This window comes from Macrosteles quadrilineatus, unplaced genomic scaffold, assembly GCF_028750875.1.
Source record: "Macrosteles quadrilineatus isolate MER2022 unplaced genomic scaffold, UCM_ALF_1.0 Scaffold_8__2_contigs__length_117827958, whole genome shotgun sequence".
In the NCBI taxonomy this organism is placed as follows: Eukaryota; Metazoa; Arthropoda; class Insecta; order Hemiptera; family Cicadellidae; genus Macrosteles; species Macrosteles quadrilineatus.
The window spans coordinates 116,642,791-116,663,399 of record NW_026542601.1 but is presented as its reverse complement, the minus strand read 5'-3'; the positions used below and the strand labels follow the sequence as shown (position 1 = coordinate 116,663,399).

Genomic DNA, 20,609 nt, shown 5'->3' with positions numbered 1-20,609 from the left:
TTCGACTCTTCTACACAACCGATTTTCATGATTGAGGTTTCGAATTGAAGGTATGCACGTACAGATTTGCCAGCAAGCATCGGAATAAATGTATCTATAATCCCACTCGACATATACGTAAACGAAAATTGCTCCCCATGTATTTCTTATGGGAGTTAAATTTGGTTTTTCTTTGCCGAGTTCGTTTGGCTCTTCTACCTGACCGATTTTCATGATTGAGGTCTCAAATTGAAGGTATGCAAGTACAGATTTGCCATCAAGCATCGGCCTAAATGTATGTGTAATCCCACTCGGAGTATACGTAAACGAAATTTGCTCCCCATGTATTTCTTATGGGAGTTAAATTTAGTTTTTCTTTTCCGAGTTCGTTTGGCTCTTCTACCCGACCGATTTTGATGATTGAGGTCTCGAATTGAAGGTATGCACATACAGATTTGCCATCACCCAACGGCATATATTTATCTATAGTCCTCGCCACCCTAAGTTGAGGCAGCCCAAGGCCGCACTAGATATACGCCGTGCGGCCTTGGGCTGCCTCAACTTAGGGTGGCGAGGACTATAGAATCCCACTCGGTGTATACGTAAACGAAATTTGCTCCCCATGTATTTCTTATGGGAGTTAAATTTAGTTTCTCTTTTCCGAGTTCGTTTCGCTCTTCTACCCGACCGATTTTCATGATTGAGGTCTCAAATTGAAGGTATGCACGCAAAGATTTCACATCAAGCTTTGGCATATATTTACCCTTCTGTATTACTCGATCAAAAAACATAATTTTATTAATTTTTTAATGTTTACTTCAATTTAAGATGTATTTCACAAGTTATAATTTTATAATCCTATATATATTTTTGTATAAGAACCTTCAGTGAAATACCGGCTTTCACTTATACTATTAGTTATTCAAGCAAACACAAGGTGAACAACTAACATAAATATTGTTTTTATAATGGTTTTCTATGAGTTTTAGATTCAAAATAATCAGTAAATTATATATGCTTTAATTTGAGCTGTTGATAGTTTGAATCAGTTAAACCATAGATGTTAAGCTCAAGATAGTGAATTACTCAATCAAAAATCATAAATGTGATTATTTCTTGGATAATTATATTTATTTTAACGCTGCGGAGCAGCATGGGTCCTCTAGTTACCTTTTACTTTTACCTTCCGTCATGAAAACAACACTTCATTATGTGGGGACGGTCACCAGTGACCGACGATTTTGGATCCTATTTCTGACCTGGGATCACTTCTGGCAAAAAAAAATAAGATTTTATGTCTAAAAAATTTCAAGCCCTGGGGAAATCTCACCGATATATTTACCACACTCAATTTGTTAACCGGCCAAATGGATGATTCGCCCCTGCTCAAAAGAGCCATTGTACAATCTAGGTTATACCAGGTTATTACCACCTACAGTCAATGGTTATACACTGTGATTTATTCATTGTTATTCATTAATACTATCTTGCTGCGGGCTGTCTTACTTCTCAAAAGGATACATAGGACAAATAATAAAGATAAATTGAAATGGAAAATCTGTATTTCAAGAATAGTTGTTATTTCATATGCTTAAAAAACAATGCTAACTACATAAATAACATGCGTGAAGCTGAATCATATAATACAACTAATGTAATATGCCACGACATGGAACGTAACATGTGTGCTTAGTAAGTAGTAAAACTGAGTGTATCAACACTTACAACATAATATAATTCTATATTTATTGTTACTTATTTACACTTACATGTTTGTTTATACACGATATATATATTTATATATTATGTTGAGTAGAAGACATATATTAACTATATTATAACATACAGTTAAATAAATGCAAAGTAAGATATTTTCCATGACATTTAATCCTTTGTTACCTACAGAATCAGAAACTACCATTACATTGTAGTGTTAAATGTCTTTATGAACTAAGTAGGCATTTTGAAAAGTGTTCGGATACAAAGTTATGGAGACAGACGTAGATTTATTTGATAATCTGGTTTTCTTCTTGAACAATGTTTTGTATTTTTTGTACGCCTTTTGATGTATGATTAAAGTTGTGACTCAGTGAACACTGTATAAGTTACATAAATTTAATAGAATCATAATGTTAACAATAATAATCATGAGAAAGAGTTTTTTTTTTTTATAAAGTGTTCTATAATTTGATTGGCAGTTAACATAAACCAAATCTTTATGCGTAATTCTTTTCAACATCATGTTCTTTATGCATTATTCACTGTTTGTACATTTTACACTAACAATAAAGGAATCTTAACATAGACTTGAAGATAAAAAATAAAGGAATTAGTCTTTGTATACGATAATACATATTTCCCACTCAATAAGACATTTTTCACCGATTAAAAATCATCAAACAAAATAAATATAGAACGCATCTACTTTTTTGCTGGTATAAGTTTTTTTGAATATAAAATCTAGGACGCTGCTTAACCTTGAAATCAACAATTAACAACGTTTACTTGTTCTTGAAATGGGGGTTATATGATACTTTTCGGTCTTGCGAGACAAATCCAACCAAAAAAATTGTTCAGAATCACAAAGGCTATCCATTTATGTAAACAATTATGAATGAAAGAAACATAATATATTTTTACATCACAATTTAGAAAAATATATCACTGGAAATGGGATACAACAGTAAGATCTTACATAGCACATGATCAGTGTTAAAGTTTGTAACATAAATCCTGTCATGAATATTAAAAAAGTCATTTAGTAGATTATACATTTTTTTGCGGTTTAGAGATTAGATAAAAATCCTTCCTTACTTTGAATCCAAGCTTGTGCAGGTTCTTGCAACCGGAATTCAAAGCGCTCAAAATGGGTTGCAAATTGTTCAATATTCTGGATAGCCCTCCGCGAGCAAGTTGATCGTAAATTGTTCCTCTACAACGCAGGAAGCCGACTCACAGCCACATCAAGCAAGCGTTACATCACCCAGCACTTCCCTACGACACTTACGCCTTACGCCTACGCAACACAAGTATAAACAATATAAAACACAAGCGAGTTTACAAATCAATAGTTTTACACACATACTAAATGCCTCTTTCGACTATACAAATAAATAAATAAACTATAATCTAATCATCGTGGTTATTTACAATTACCGTAGGATAGAATACAATACTAATTCGTATTGGCTGACCGGGCCGAGAAATGGGGTATTGCATTTGAGCACGAGACGCAAACTCTTAACTAACTTACTTGAATAACTATGAACCGGTCATATTCGTTTGGAACTATACAAGAAACATGTTTGTATAAATCATAAGAGTATAAAAATAAAAACATTCAAAAATGAAAGCTATGTAGACGAGAAAAATTATTGGTGTAAAACAACCTACAAAAGTTACATAAAAAATAAATGTCTGATATTTTGTTTGCTTAAAATTACTCAAGTATTATGTTTACACTTGAGACATAAAATATATATGTTTAAGTATTAGGAATACAAAACATAACTATCTAGAGCCAGAGCAAGTACTTTTTTAAAATTAATTTAATTACTGATCTAAAAATATTATACTAATCAATTATAAAAGTGAATATTAAGCAATTTCTGTGCCCTCTCGTCTTTAACTTTTTCATCCATACAACAATTTAAAAAAAAAATGTCACTAACGCTGAAGACAAATAATCTTGAGAGAAGCTACAAAATAAACACTAGGAATATCTTTCTTACTGAACAAAGCTTGACATATGTTTTAAGTAACATATAACAGTAAAATAGTCTAGGCTACTAATACTAAACAAAACTGTTTTTACAAGTGGAATTAAAAAGTCAAACTATTGCTTGACTTAAATAAGTTTGCAAAAAATTGGATATTAAACTCTATTTGAATCCTTAAAATCATGTTAAGCTTACACAATTACAATCATCGGTTATAAAACCGTCAGAATGTGTATAACACGTAAAATTGTTATAAATTCTACTGAAATTACATTTTGTAATAAAACTACGAGCATAATTATGTTAAGCTTTCTACAACACATATTTGAGCATTGTTGACAATATTTTTTAGAGTTATGCAAAGTAAACACATTTTTATATTCCAATTAGTTTTAAAAACTTCACTGTGGATTGTGTTTTCTGAATATTATTTTCCTTCACCTGATTCACAGTAGAAATGGTAGGATTTTACATTATACCTTTATGGTAGAAACACTTCCCTCATATAATTAAACATTGCATTTATGAAGAGTGACCGATGTAACCAGTACCTACACAGATTTATCACACATTAAAGTTAAAATAGCCTTTCCCACCATTTCTACTGCCTTGCAGGTTCTTACAATTACAGGTTTTAACAAATAAAACTGTTTACTGTACATTACAGTAATGGACAATTTTTAAGGGTATAAATATTTAATGAAATCCAAGAATGTATTATTTTGATCACAACCAATTAAAATGCATTGACCATACACCCCAATATCAAATCAAAGACGAAATGCTATTGTGTTTTAACAAGGTAACACTTTAAATACCTTTATTATCATGCCAGAGCACACAATACATTCTAATGGCACTGAGTCATGCTAACATTACCACGAATGGTAACAAAACTCCGAGGGTGTTGAACTGTGTCCAATGATGAAATAAAGATGTCAATTAAGAAAGAGGATCAAGATGCACCAACTATTGACTGGAATGTTTATAAAAGGACAACGTTTAGCTTACTAAAAAAAGTCTCCAGGTAAAGAATTATCAACTAAACTTGGCATAGCTTACAATTCTAGGTGTATAGTCAATTCTCAAAGATAACACGATAAAATCACAAGATATATTTGTTCATAGATTCTTCTATCTAAATTTTTCAGTTCAATTCCTTTAAAGAAATTCATCTACCTTATAATTTTGACCAGTTATTGTAATTTGTGCTGTTCCGAATCCAAAGCCAAACAAGCAAACGAAATACGAATAAGACCGACACACATTTACGAGATTGCACAAGTAGTTATAAAAATTTGTACTCTGGCTACCACTAAGGCTATCAGACTTGGAACGATTGCAGCGATTTATCTGTGCTCACTTGTGTCGTGTTTAGAAATACAAAGGAACGACTAGGCCGACCGGGACCTCCGAGATTCGCTAAGGGAGACTAAAAGAAATTATTGCCATTTATAAATATATAAATTATGCGTACATCCATATATGCAGTATAACACTTATACTGAAATGTGTTGATAAAAACATTTATGTACAAAAAAATATAAATGTCCTTAACATGAGATGATTCGCTGTTTGTGGTCGTCACTTGCTGCGGCATTACCTTCTACTAAGCTCGACTTTGATTGCTGAAAACAAAAAAAATCGGTTTACAATGTTAAACATATACACAAATTCTGAAATATATATTTAGTGACTTAACAGTATCATTTGGTAGATATGTTTTTGTTTGTGGTGAACTGTTACACTCCTTTCACTCTTTACGGGTTTTGCCATCTGGTTTAACACTGATGTTTCTTTCACATTACACGGGTTCAGACCGCACGTTGAGATGAATGTGTGTACAATGTCACAATGAACATAAACAGTGTCCAATTGACACATTGTAAATAATGAACAATACAACAGCTGATCTATTTGCACCATGGACTGACTACATGCGCCACTGACTCACGGCCACGGCGAGACAACTGTTTGTTCAAGGTTATAATAATTTAAATTCGGGACTGGATTTTTTTGGACTTGGATATCTGTATTTGCAAAACAGTTGATCGTAAATACTTGAAAGCGTTGTTATTTTCCAGTTAAAACCATAGATAAAACATACTCCCTTAGTAGATTTCTCATCCTAATGGAACAGCTTAAGACAATTTTATTGTTAGTTCTGTACGGTTTATGTAGAGGTCGTGTTTTGTTTACAATTTGTTTTCCGTTAATTCAGTCATTTAAAACCTCGTTTAACCAAATAATACGATCTAATCATAAACAATAAATTGTCCCCTAGTTATATAACCAAACAAACAGTAAAGCACAAATCAAGAAATTAACCCTAAAACTATAGAAACAAAATTTCGTCGACACTAGCGCCCAGTGTGGCGTACATGAACTAGACATGAAAAACGAGCTTCAAAATTTACAATGGGATGAGAAGTCTACTTGTGTTGGTTAGTCTATGTTAAAACTAAGTACTACCAGTCAATGATACTACTCAGCTAAGGTCCTGTATTTTTTTATCAATTACTTGGTATTAAAATCAGATTAGAGACAATGACTATGATTTGAATTAAATGAGTAATATCGATTAATTTCATTGATGAGCAAAAAACATTTCAAAAATATAAAGAAATTTTTAACGTTTATCTGATTTTTACCTTAACATATTACTTTGTTAAATTTACTCTTAAATCATTACTACTTAGAACAAAGATTATTTATGTTTAAACACCAACAAGCAATCATCTTGATTCTTGAGTTAGTTTATGACTGTTTATCTAATGAAAAAGATTTTAGATAACATATTTTAGATAGTTGTACCTCTGAAAATTCGTGAGATTAGGATTTATAAAAAGAAAAAAAAACATACACAATTAACGAATAGGCTACATTGAAAGTGAGATTTTCAGAAATTATAACATCACAAACAATCTAAAAGATTAAGCCTATCATCGGCTATAATTTTTTTTATAGTTTATAAAAATAAACTTACTATCAATAATTTCTTGTTTGATTTTGCCCATTTCTTTCCTCATCTCACGCAGAATGTCTTGTTTGAATGCTTCCAGTTCAGCTGATGTTATGGAGGCAGTAGGGGCAGAGTCACCATTAACCTGCAAACATGGAACAACAGCTTAAGTATCTACCTCTAGTGTAGTCAGTGCTAGATTTCTATAATTCAATGTACCGAAACTGAAACGTGGGAGCTAAAAACTTCTTCCTCAAAGACACTACTGTGCATAGTACAACGGAAAACATACACAGCATAGCTCTTTTGTAGGAAATATCTTTCTTTCACTGTTTTGTGGCAGTGCCTAACATTTAACCCTTCCAGGACTATAGGCAGATATATCCGCTAGATAGCGGACAGTAGGCGGATATATCCACTTATCTTTTTGGGCTCCGTGGACAGTAGGCAGATATATCTGCTGATTATTACGACAGTTATTGTTATAGTTGATATCATTAATCTTCTTAAAAACGTTTATTTATTCAATTATATCCTAAACTGATGTACTAGTTCTAAAAGAATAAAAAATTAAATAAAAATATTTTTTTTTTAGGAAAAATAAATAAATTAATACAAAGTAAAAAAAAAGATTTGGACAAAATTGCTGCATAGGTCAACTATTTACAACATTCTATAAATTATAGATATGAAAAAATTATTTTTTGTTTTTATAAAAAAAAAATTATTTTGTTGTCTGTATACGTACTAGGCAGTCTGGGAAGGGTTATTAGTCGTTAAAACTGAACTGTCTGTCACTTATTCATCTTGGCAGTGTTATTCTTGCGTTATTGCACAACAGGGTGAAAAATAAGTTTTATTTTATTTGATTTGAAGATCCTATAACCTAGAGTTTAAAACCTGGATTAAAAAAAAAAAACCCTATCAAATGAAAGCTCCCAAATTCAATTAACTAATGTTTAGAAGGTTTGTGTTTCCCAACAAATTAGTAATGCACCTGACTCGAGATAAAATTCTGTCCGCAGAGAATGGGGAAAACTTATGCTGATGTATTATTTAGCATTAAAGCATCAATCCACTTCAGTTGATTCACCCTCTGTACCCACCGTAGGTCTGGCCTGCAGTTCTTCACTACTAGACGTCAGCTGTTTGCGGCCAGGTTTGGGCGACGACTCGCAGCCATTGCCGAGTTTGTTGGACCCCCATGGAGCCTTTCTGTCCCCTCCTCCATCTCCGTCCTGGATCAACACAGTTGCATTAAAACCCTCTCCACTAAGCTGTACTTTTCTACATTTTTTTTTTAGAAAAACTAAGCAAAACTTAACTGCACAATGCAGTTAACAAAAGTTTTATTTTTTGCTTAATTTTGATAAAACTATATTGAACCATAGTGATCCTTGAGAATATTACTCTTTTAAATCCTTTAACACGATCTAGGTGTTAATTAATACTACTAGTCTTGACATGTTAGTTTGATATAGTGTCTACCTGTGACTGAGTGTCTGCTACATCCTTCTTCTCTACAGCTGCCCGTCGCCTGGCCAGGGTCTTGGCCATCTCGTCCATCATGCTGGCCATGCCTTGTGCCTGGCCACGACCCAATGTGCCGTAGTTACTGCCACTACTGGCACTGCTAGTCGACGACCCGCTGTTTTCTGCTGATTGCTACAACAATAACGGATGATTAAGTATTTAACACCTGAGGAAATGAGGGTAAAAAAGACTCAAAGTGTACCTGTCATTGCGAAGTATGTTTTGAACCAAAGCTGCAACATTTTTTGTTGGTTTGGGAGTTGTGTGTAAACTTTTGTTTTGCTCCCAAAGTCGAGTTATAGCGCTTAGGAATTTGACCACATTAACTTGTCTTTGTAAGCAGAATTATCAACTCTATAGATTACAGAACATATTGACATACACTAATCTACTTTTTTTTAAAGTGTGTACACTAGTGGCATTTTAAATTAAAGAAACTCAAATGCTTGAAAGGAAAAGCAATTCAAATCCATCCAATTAGTGTATGTACGGTGGGAATCAAACACGTCCCTTTCCCAACAAAGTCTGAGACGCTACTAGGCCTACAACACACCCTCCTGTTTTTTAATAGTTCTCGATTGACTAAAGCACCTCTATAAGTTAGTTGATATAACTTGAAATTAGCCCTAACATTGGATAAATAATATTGAATAGTCTATAATAGGTACATTTTACAATGCAAAATTAATACTTTTCATCTAAATATCCAAACGCACCTTGTTCGACCTGCGAAGTCTGGCGTTTTGTAGTTGAGCGGCAAACGAGCTTTGGTCTGGTCCATCAGAGCTGGAGGACCGTGACATGTTGGGTACTGGGGGTGGAGGTGGTGGTGGGGGACCGGCAGACACAGGTGTGGGGGCGGACCAGGGTGGAGGCGGACACGGTGGGGCAGGGGGTGCAGGTGGTGGTGGCTGGGGGGCGGGGGGTGCTGAGGAGGTCCGGTGATGTCCTCCGGGAGGTGTGGGCGGCACGGGCGGTCCCTGAGGCGAACTGGCTATCGGGCTACTGATCACTGCAACACCACCAGCTGTTATGATTCAGCTTACACACACAGTATATTCACCACTAATGTAGAAGTGAAAAGCATTATAACGATATCACTGATATCAGTATTTTTGGCTTCATCATTAATATTTTATAGTACACCTGAGTCCTGGTAGTCTGAACTAATTGTGACCTAACGCTGTTCGGATTACATAATTATTGACTATAAATATATTTTCCTGCAATCATACTTGGGAAAAACGAATAGAAATATTAACGAATAGCGCTATTCGTTCGTTTTTTCGGCTAACTTCTATTTTAGTCGATACTTTTTAAAAAGAGCTCAAAATAACTTCTACTCAGTTAGTTTTATAGCCAGCGAATAGATAATATATTCGCTGGTTTTAAATCGTTAAGTTTTTGGTCAGGCGAAAGTGTTTCCAATAGCCTACGGGTTATTTATTTGATGTGTTCAGTGAGGGTTGCGAGCGTACGTGAGAGGTCAGCGCCCTTGTGACAAACAACGTGGGGGGTGGGGAAAGAGAAAGTCAAAGTCCAGTCGCTTTGGTATGCAGCGGACCCAGGGGGCGGGACAATGGCAGCCAATAACAACACCCCAAGCACCGAAGGGTGGGAAGGGGGGTGTTTGTTTGGCGATTGATATGTAATCTCAAGTGTCAAAACAATGTCTTCACTTCAGTCGAAGTTCATTATCTTATCTGACTGTTGACCGTGACAGGTGTTAGTTAATTTGTTTTCGCCCAAGTGTTTTTGGTTGTCTTGTCGGTACAGTCCAACCTCAGTATAACGAATCTGAAGGGACCGAACTGAATATTCGTTATATCAAGTATTTCGTTAAAACGAGGTTCGTTATATAGAGGTTATGTTTGCAGGAATTTCGCTAAGTCGAGGTTCAGAACCAGCGTCGGTCAATATAGGTCGGGATTAAACATCATTAAAACACAATTAAAGTAGCATAGGCTACAATACTTTACAGTACAGTGTTTACATTGTACAGCAGAACCTAAATTATCCGGCGGGGAGGGATCTTGAATATTGCGCAATCATGACAATGGCATTGACCTTGGTACAGGTTAAAAACTGTAAGCTTAAAATCACAGCTTGATCTAACCCTCCTAAAACCTAGCCAAATACTGTATTGCGTAGTCATAAACCATGTAAAGAACAAAACAAAACAGTAGAAAGTTTTGTAAGCTACTGCTGAAGGCCGGTAGGCTACTTACAGTACAGTACTGATTTATCACAACAGAGGAATGCCAATAATAATCATCAACTATAGGTGTTGCTAGTTGAAACAAATCGTATTGAAAACAATAAATTATTAGATAAGTCATTATAAAAGTGTATAATCATAGCCAACTTAAGGATAATAAAAACACTCGTAAAAGGAATGTTAAAATAACGATGTTGCTATTCTTTCTCTTTGGTTTTGTTTTTATATTCTTTCTTAGGATTCTCTTTATACAAAAATTGTACAATTCACCATAGCTATCCTATATCGCCCAATCACAGCTTACTAAACATTACGTCGTCATCAGTCCTCAGTAAATGAAATCAGTTCTCAGTTGCAACATAGCGCGCACAGCGACAGCAGACAAAGATGTAAAACGGAGCAGACGAATGTTAGCGCAAGCGATGACGTGACCTTTCCATTTTATTTGATAAAGAAACAGATTTTTCAAAAACAATAATGGGTTGGGGGATTTGTTATATCGAGGGAATGACGCAGACAATTCGTTATGCAGAGGTTAAATTCGCAATGTAGAGGTTCTGACAATGATAAATTCGCTATATTGAGGTGTCTTATTTTAGCCGAAATCACGAAAAATTCGTTAAATCAAGGTAGTTGTTATGGTTTGTTCGTTATGTAGAGGTAAAATATACATTGTGTCTTATAGAGAGTTCTAGGGGATTTGAGAAAATTCGTTATATCAAGGAATTCGTTGTATCGAGGTTCGTTAAATCAAGGTTAGACTGTATACATATTTTAGTGATAGTTAAAAATTTGTTATACAATAGTTATTAAGGTGAACAGTGTTGATTAAGTACAGTAGATTAATAATATTGGTTTCCAATGGCGGGCGAGTGTGATATTAAGTGGCCAAACTTAAGTGACATTTTCCAACAATTCTTTGTTTCTGTTGTTTTTTCTTTGAACAATATTCCAACAAGTTGAAAAAAATGAAAACGTTCGACTAGCGTTGAAATGTTTATTGTGTTTACCCAAAACAAAAATAATTAAAGCATCAGTCACAAGTGCTTTGAATTTGAAATAATTAAAGCATCAGTCACAAGTGCTTCGAATTTGAGAGCGCATATTAAGGTAGGTAAGTGGAGAAAAAGTATGATGGTCTCGTTGTTAACTTTAAGGGATTATACATTTTTTTAATGAATATAATTTATATTTTTATGTACAGTTATAGTGTTTTTCTCAATGCTTTTCCCATGCTCTTATAAACACAAACACTATCTCGCCACAAATAGGTCACTTTCAAAACTAGGAGTTAACTATACTTTTATCACACTGGGAAAACTACTTCATCAGCCTTTAAAAAGTATCTGATATTTCGTAATACATTAATTGTTTCTAAGTTAAACACAATACGGCTGTACAATTAATTTTACAGTAACATTCAACTAATTGAACGTCAACAAACTGTGTTTTGAGTTTAACCTAACCGGGAACTTCAGCTGTAACTTATGTTTGTGTATCGAAAGTAATGTTTATGTCAGGAAAGGTGAGATGATCACTATTTGTTTTTGAACTATTGAATACAGAGTGATGACAAGATTTGTATCACCTTTGTCGGGGAAATAAATATGTGCCCTCGAGTTTGAGCCTAAATCTCTCAGAGATTATTTATCCGATTTTGTTGAAACAAAAGTTAAGTATAAGCTGGTTTAAATAAATTTTACGTGGTGTCAATTAAAAAATTTCCGTTCACCAGAAAAATGTATATAGTTAGTTGAAAGATCCTAAAAAGTACCGGGTTTTAAGTAACTTTGCACTAACACTAATTGAGTGAGTTTCTGACACACACACTGAGTTTCTGACTGAAAACAATATCTTATGCAACTCACAGTCTGGCTTTCGAGCAGCCCACAGTACAGAAACAGCACTCTTACGTGTGACGGACGACATTAGACTAGCAATGGAACATCGGCAGGGTACGATTCTTACCCTATTTGATTTTTCTAAAGCCTTTGACTGTGTAAATCATAAGCTCCTTTTGGAAAAGCTAAGGGCCATAGGGTTTTCAAATGGTGTATTGGACTGGCTGGGATCCTATCTGTCAGACAGGCGGCAATGTGTTGAGGTTGATGACTTACGTTCTGACTGGGAGACAGTTACTAGTGGTGTGCCTCAGGGGTCCATCCTTGGCCCTCTGCTGTTCGTACTATACATAAATGACTTGAGCTCAGTCCTCACACACTGTAAATACCACATGTATGCTGACGACTTACAGATTTATACACATTTTTCACCCAAACAGATCAACGAAAGTGTTCTGAGAGTGAACGAAGATATTGAGAAAATCATTACTTGGACTAATAAACACGGACTCAGACTTAACCACGAAAAAACTAAACCGATCATAATTTGTCATCCACGTTTACGGAACTCTATTGACTTTCTGACGACGAATCCAATAACTATAAATGGAACAGATTTGCTTTACAATGACAAGGTCAAAAACTTAGGGCTTACTATCAACTCGACACTTACTTGGGGCGATGCGGTAGTAGACATCCGTAAAAAGGTGTTTGCATCAATCCACTCACTTAAAAAGTTACAGAATTTCTTGCCTTTGCACATAAAGTTACACCTGGTTAAATCACTTGTTTTTCCCCACTTCACTTACTGCAGCTCTGTGATCAATGACATGACTGTAAACCTCGCTGATGCTCTCCAACGCGCTCAGAACTACTGCCTAAGATTCATTTATGATCTAAGACGCAGTGAGCGCATCACACCTTTCTACATTCATTCTAAGTTATTAAAGCTATGTGACCTGAGATCAATCAAAATTCTTTCGCTAACCTATTCAATATTAAAAAACAATTTTCCAAAATATTTTGTAGATGATTTTAGGTTTGTAGCTGAAGAAAGTGTCAGATACTCACGCCATGCATCATTAACTTTGCGTATGCCTCACCATAGGACCGCAGTTTACGACAGAGCGTTTATTGTAACTGCTTGCCGTCTTTGGAACGATCTTCCTTTAGCTATTAAATCCCTCGATAGTCGTTCCCGGTTTGTGGCAGCGCTAAAAAATCTCTATTTTGAACGTATGGCCATGGTAGGTTTGTCGTAGGGGCCTGTGCGCATGGCGGTCGCTGACTTGTATGTATGTGTGAGTGAGTGTGTGTGTGTAAGTATTTTTAAAATTTACTGATTTTTGATAAAAGTTTCTGTATCTGAGTTTCTGTAGATTTCTGTTTTGTTTTATTGTATAAGCTGATTATGTTAAAATATTTATATTATGTTTTAAAGTACAGGTTAAGTGTAAGAAAGGGCCATGTGGCCCTAACTTTGCCTGTATAAATAAATGATTTTTCATTTCATTTCATTTCATTTCAACACTGAAGTTAAAAATGTATTTTTAAACAAACCACTGAGCCAATCTTTCTGAAACTTTTATGGGTTATTGGTAGGTTCATTGTTAACATTTCCATGCATTAAAAAAAATTTATTCACAGTAGTTTTTATGCTACTGTTAATTTTTAAAACGTATGCTAACATCGTTAATAAGGCACTGAAAATTACGTTCAAAATATCATCGTGTATATTTAAGAATAAGAATAAGAATCCTTTATTGTCATTAGACACAGTTGTGCAATAGACATTGTCAAAGAAATAAACTAGAAAATGTAACAGAGTCATGAACATTATCACAGTAGACCTTTTATAACATACATGTAAAACTTAGCCTATATCACAGAAGAGATCACAGTTGTCAATTGAGAATAAATGTCATAAAATAAAAATTGTTGAATAACAATGCATGTTACTTAAAATCTATAAAATCAGTAGCACTCAAATGCAAAAACTCATTAACAGAATAAAGTGGGTGCTTTAGAAGACCATTTGTTACAACAGTTTTAAAATTAGCAAAGGATTCAATATTCTTGACATGATGAGGTAGTATATTGTACAGTTTAAGCCCTATAACATTAGAGCTTTTGGCTGCTTTGGTCAATCTACAAAAGGGAATGTCAATTTCATTCTTGAGCCTTGTGTTGTGGCTATGTACATTTAGCCGTTTCAACAAGAATACAGATTGTTTTTTTACTTCTAATAGAACATACAAAACATATAAACTAAAGACAGTTAACACTTTTTCATGGATAAAAATAGGCCTACAGTGCTCTGAGTAGTCAGCTGAAGCTAGTATTCTGACAGCTTTTTTCTGAACCAGTAAGACATCATGTACTCCAGCTGCATTTCCCCATAAACATATGCCATACAGTAAATTACTTTGAAAGAAACTATTGTAAGCAAGCTTGAGATATGACTTCGGGACATTTTTATCTAAAGATCTTAGTAAATATACAACTCTTGAAAGTTTGTTACAAATATAATCCGTATGAAATTGCCATGTCAATTTTCTATCAAGAACTAAGCCTAATAGTTTAACATTACTTAACCCTAATTGATCACAGGAGGGAGAATCACTAGCCTTGACATTTTTATTACTAAAAACTATGGTTTGAGTTTTGTCATTGTTAAGTATGAAACCATTGGTACTGAACCAGTTGGATACACTTTTAAGGGCACTTTCAGAATTCAAATTGACAGTTTTTATATCAGAACCAGCATTAAACAAAGTAGTGTCATCAGCAAAACATACAGTCTCAAATGGCACATTAACATCAATGTCATTAACCATGACAAGGAATAAAAGAGGTCCAAGAACCGAACCTTGCGGCACGCCAAAGGGTACAAGTCTCTTACATGAATACTGATTATTGACACAGACTATTTGTTTTCTATTATCTAGGTATGAGCTAAGAAGTGACAGAGTTGTATCAGTCACCTTGTAGTACTTTAACTTAGCCAGCAATGTCTCATGACAAACACAATCAAAGGCTTTACTGAGGTCACATAAGGTGACACCAGTATCGGCTCTGCTTTCAAGGTTTGCTAGGATTGCATCTACAAGATAGGTCACAGCTTGAATTGTAGATTTCCCAGTTCTGAAACCATACTGTATAGTTGAAAACAAGGAATTATCTTCAAAATAATTGTACAGCTGGTCATGTAAAATTCGTTCAAAAACTTTGGCAAAGACTGGAATTAAAGCTATTGGCCTATAACTAGCTGGGAGATCTCTGCACCCTTTCTTAAAAACAGGAACAACCTTAGATAACTTAAGCTTTGCAGGAAATACACCTTCAATAAGACAACTATTTATACAATAGGTTAAAGGCTCTACAATCACAGGTAAAATAGACTTTAGCACATCACTAGACAGGCCATAAATATCACGACTTTTAGAACTTTTTAGAAGCCGCACATGCCGCGCTACCTCCTCACATGACACTAACTTCCATTCCAAACCGGGTGCTGCAATGCTCTTGGTTTTGAGAAGATCCACTGCAGCCGAAGGAACGCCACCAGATTTCTCCGCCACCTCCAACACCAAGTCAATGAAGAAGTCGTTGAAGTCGTTTGGTTCCACAGAAGTATTGGGTTGATGTTTCCTCGAAGATTCTTTCCGAATGGCCTGCCAAGCTGCTCTACACTTGTTGTCGGATTTTTCAATACAGTCGGCAACAAACTGTTTTTTGGCAGTCCTCAGTTCTTGTTTGTATGTCTTTCTATATTCAGTTAGAGCTTGAAGGGATGCTGAGGTTTTAAGAACATTGTGGCGATCAAGGAGAGCCATGAGGATACTTCTACTCTTCTTCAGGTCTTCATTGTACCAGGCTTTACCACCAGAGAACTGTCCACCGGAGTTGCAATTTGGGTCTCGCTTCTTCTGCAGCGGAAAGGACTCATGGAAACCAAGCAATATTTGGTCAAAAAATAAATTAAAAATTTCTTCAGAGTTTGTACCTAAGGCTAGTACAGACCAGTCAACACTGCTTAAAAACTGGAAGAAGGTATTTATTCGGGCTTCTGTTATGGGCCTATGGTATACAAGGGAGTTGGACTGTTCAAGATAAGTTTTCTCGGAATAGGCTAGGCGTATGTCTAAGTTAACTGCAGCATGGTCAGAAAGGCCATAATCCATAACTGTATTAATATAACTTGAATAATTGAGATCAGTCAAGATATTGTCGAGAACTGCATTACCTCTTGTAGGCGTAGAGTTGGTTGGATGTAAGTTGAACTGCCTCATAAGTCTTGCAAGTTCACGCTGGATTGGTTTGGTAAAATCAGCCACCAAATCTACATTGTTTACTTATTGAACTATTTGAAGTTAACTTATTGTGACGTATTTGTTTCATGGTTCTAGTGAATATTTTGTTAGTAAATTTATGTTACATAAAACAGTAAGTTAACTATAAATATACACGCACATCGGCAACGTCGCAGGGGCGCACGCGTTCCCGCCCGGCTGGGAAATATGGTACAAACATCAGGCGGCCCGGCCCGCTGCCAGTCACGGGAGAAATTTTTGTTTACAAATGTAAATCTGTTTAAAATCCACCTTTGTTCGCATTATAAATCTAAAATCTGTCATATTGGTGTTATTACTTGTGTCACAGCAAACACTATAGTATTTTGAACGAAATTTTCAGTGTCTTATTAACGATGTAAGCATACGTTTTAAAAATTAACGGCAACATAAAAACTACTGCGAATACAATTTTGTAAATGCACATATATGTTATTAATGAACCTTATATTTAATTTTGTTTCAACAAAATCGGGTAATTCATCTCAGAGATATTTTCGCTCAAACTCGAGTACACATATTTATTTCCCCGATAGTAATTTTTGTAGCAAAAGTATTTATTAATAACATGTTGCAATACTTGCAATTGTGGGATTTTTCAAGATTTGTTTAAATTGACTAACAAGTCAGATTTCATCAATTATTTTATGCTGCGATTAACAATATTTGGCTTCCATTTTAGGGTATAATTATCATTGCTATGAAAACATAGTGTACTGTACTATTACTTAGTGTAACTATTCAAATTGTTTTTTAGGCCACACATCCTTCTAAGATTTTGGATTTCAATGAAAATTAATTGAAAAAAAGGGTCGCAAACGAAAAAATGACTGTACTGATATTACCGAGCCTGTGCTAAAACCATTCTAGTATTTAATTAAAACACAATTAGTAACCAAAGATGTGTCATTATTTCATTACATATTAAATCCTTTAAAACAACTGTCCTGTCCAACAAACAGCTATCTTCTACGAATGTCGAAAACTAACTTTATTTTCTATCAGTTAGTTTTTCAACTAACTAATAACTTCTATCAGTTACTTTTTAAACCAACTAACTAGTAACTTCTATCAGTTACTTTTTATGGGACTAACTTCTAACTTCTAACTAGTTAGAAATTTTGACTAACTTTCCCAACTATGCCTGCAATCACAACAACACTGTAATCTGTGATTGTCTCGCATGTTCACAAAATCACCAGAATAGTTTCCCGGGAACACAGCGACATCAGATCGTTTCCGGTGATCTTCCAAAATTACAAAAACACTCGTGATCGCAACACTTACTACGCGATGACCTTAAAAGGGAACTAAAAGAACACATTGACAAATCGATGCTTAACCATAGACTTTTAGGGATTATTCAAAATGTCCCGATGCCAAAAAGTTTACAGACTCCAGTCAAAATAATGTACAGTAAATACAATTCTCAGCTTTCTTGGTTTTTAGATTGGTAGGGTACCCTGAAAAGTATTTTAGAACACATAGGCTATCTTTATTTTAATTTTAAAATCAAACTTTCTTTCCAACCAAATAGGTGGTTTGGATTAGCTGGACATTCAGATTAGTTAAGGTCTGGATTAACGGTGTTCTCTGATTAACAGGACTCTGGTAGTTACAGTATAACGGAAAAGGTTTTAGGCACCTGTACTTTTTAACCCTATTAAAATTGTTAATATCCTAAACAGATGGTAAAAATATGATCCTAGTATTCTCCCTCATCCAGACAATTGTAAAAATGACAGGGGCTTGACAATAGTTTGAATCAAATCGCCAGTTTCAGATATACATTCAAGTCAATGATTCATCTTACTGGTTGCAGTAGATGAACGACCAATGTTATAGACTAATTGGTTGAAAACCTATCGATTTATTTCACTACGGTCAGAGAATATGTATCTACAAGAAGATGTTAACTAGAAAAAGTCCCATGGTTTTTATGAAAAAATGCCATCGAACCATACTAATAGTTACACAGTAGAACAAAATACCTGTCACACCTTGATTTCATAAATCATCTCTTGTACTTCAATAGTTATCACAAGTAATCATAAAAAATAAAGTAGGCCTACACCTGTATTAAATACTGTACAAATAAAAAAAAAAATGTTTATCTTACTTTGATTTTGTTGAGACATTCTTCTTTCTTGAATTTGTGCTGCATCTTCTCTCGTCATTGTCCTGCAACGTCATAAAAAAAGAAATTAAAAACAAATACTGTATCATTAAAAGCGGATTAATCCAAACAAATTCCTACAACAAAAGTTTATCTAGAAAATAAATTACTTTTAACATAATATTTTTAAGTGATCAAAACAATACAAGATTATTGTGTAGTATAGATAGAGAGTATTCATAATACTGTAACAATTCAATATTTCCACTTATATTTTTCATAGATAATTTAACTTTCACCATATAGACGAGTCAATTTAGCCCAAAAAAGCCTCTAAGATAGAACAAATTCCAACAAATGGTTTTTCGACGGTTTTTGGTAGTAATAGGTGTAGAAAGTACCAGGAAAAAAGTCTACCAAAATCGGACAACCGGAAGTCGGGTTTTTCCAAGATGGCCGCCGTGAGGCCCTCAAATCGACAAGATGACTGCAAATTCGTCGATTCATAGTTCCAGGATTGGCCGATTTCCACGAAAATTGGCAAACACATGTAGAACTATATTTCCAACCTTAAATATGAAAACTAGGCAGACAAAGTAACCCAAAGATGAATTTTCAGGGTATTATGAGCTAAAAAATAAGATTTTTTACCTCAAATATATGTTTTTCTAATATTTTGTACAAAGTTTGTTATAATTTCAAATTTATTTTTTCACCATTAGATTCAACACAAAAAACCTAATAATTTAGTATATTGAATCTTTGTTTTACTTCAATTTGTTACAGAGATATTGAAAGTAATAACTTTAGTATGTTTTCTTGCCGAGATAGCTCAATGTTAATCTTATGGAGAATTTTTAAGCATAAATATTAATATTATTTTTCATTAAACCTATATAGATAAGACTTTTTGTTCTGCTTCATATTATCTGTTTTAATGTTTTTTTTTACTAAAAAATCCTTTTTTGGCAGTTATCAATGCAGCAAACCTACGTATTCGGTTCCTCAGTTTTAATCATAAAGAGAATAAGCAAAAATCAATTTCTTATTAGTCCGAGAAGTATAGAATATAACCTTAAAAACAATACAAGAAAACGTTTTACGGTTTTATGTAGTAGTTTTGGGTGTGCAGAGTCGGATTTTCCCAACATTGGACAAATTTTGAAAAAAAGATACCATAAGCATTTTCTATGCACAATTTTCTAAATATTGACTTGGGACCAACATCGATATTTATTGGGTGGTCAGTACTTCATTTCGATGGGAAACGTATTTTGGCCGCCATTTTGGATCCACCTTATTGGATATAATTTTTTGTTGTTGTAACGACAGTGTTGTGACACATTATTACTATATATACTAGATTTTCACGCATATTCCATTGCCGAAATCCGTTTTTAAATACATTTTTTTGTTTTAAACGTTTTGTACTTTGAAATTTTTTACGATTATTTACCTTATCTTTAGTTAGTAGTTCATTCTTAAATAATTAATGATGTAAGGGCTTTCATTTGAGCTATTGATCATTAAAATTGGACGAGTTAGAGACGAGATACCAATCCCAACAAAATATTAAATTTAACTTTTTATAAATCAGTTTTTATTAAATGATTTATATCTCGGGTTCTTAATACGTCACCAAGTTCTTTCTGGTCTCAAATTACTCAGTAGAGAATTAGGTTTTTTATTTTATTAGTCACTAAATAATATCTGACTAATTAATAAAAAATGAGTCATGCACCTTAATTTAATATTAAATTATTTGCATTTGAAATTTGTCTTTAGTTAAGTACATAAATCCCCAATTCTAATAACTCCCAATAAATAATCCATAACTACAGTAAAAGTCAATACTTTAATGAATCTTTTAAGATTATAAAGAGTATTGG

At 34.2% G+C, this 20,609-nt stretch overlaps 1 protein-coding gene across 2 annotated transcripts in view; it reads right to left on the bottom strand.

Annotated features, from left to right (window-relative positions):
* Positions 1 to 1,523: 1,523 nt before the first annotated feature.
* The window catches only part of LOC128999839 (protein enabled-like), a 73,337-nt gene continuing 54,251 nt past the window's right edge, over positions 1,524 to 20,609 (bottom strand). For both annotated transcript variants that reach the window (XM_054426545.1, XM_054426544.1), the window contains exons 6-11: positions 18,724 to 18,785; positions 8,910 to 9,205; positions 8,149 to 8,325; positions 7,767 to 7,898; positions 6,685 to 6,805; positions 1,524 to 5,326 (exon numbers count right to left, since the gene is read on the bottom strand). In XM_054426545.1, the coding sequence (XP_054282520.1) occupies positions 5,298 to 5,326; positions 6,685 to 6,805; positions 7,767 to 7,898; positions 8,149 to 8,325; positions 8,910 to 9,205; positions 18,724 to 18,785 (817 nt within the window). In that variant the 3' untranslated portion in view covers positions 1,524 to 5,297. The remainder of the gene's footprint in view (positions 5,327 to 6,684; positions 6,806 to 7,766; positions 7,899 to 8,148; positions 8,326 to 8,909; positions 9,206 to 18,723; positions 18,786 to 20,609) is intronic.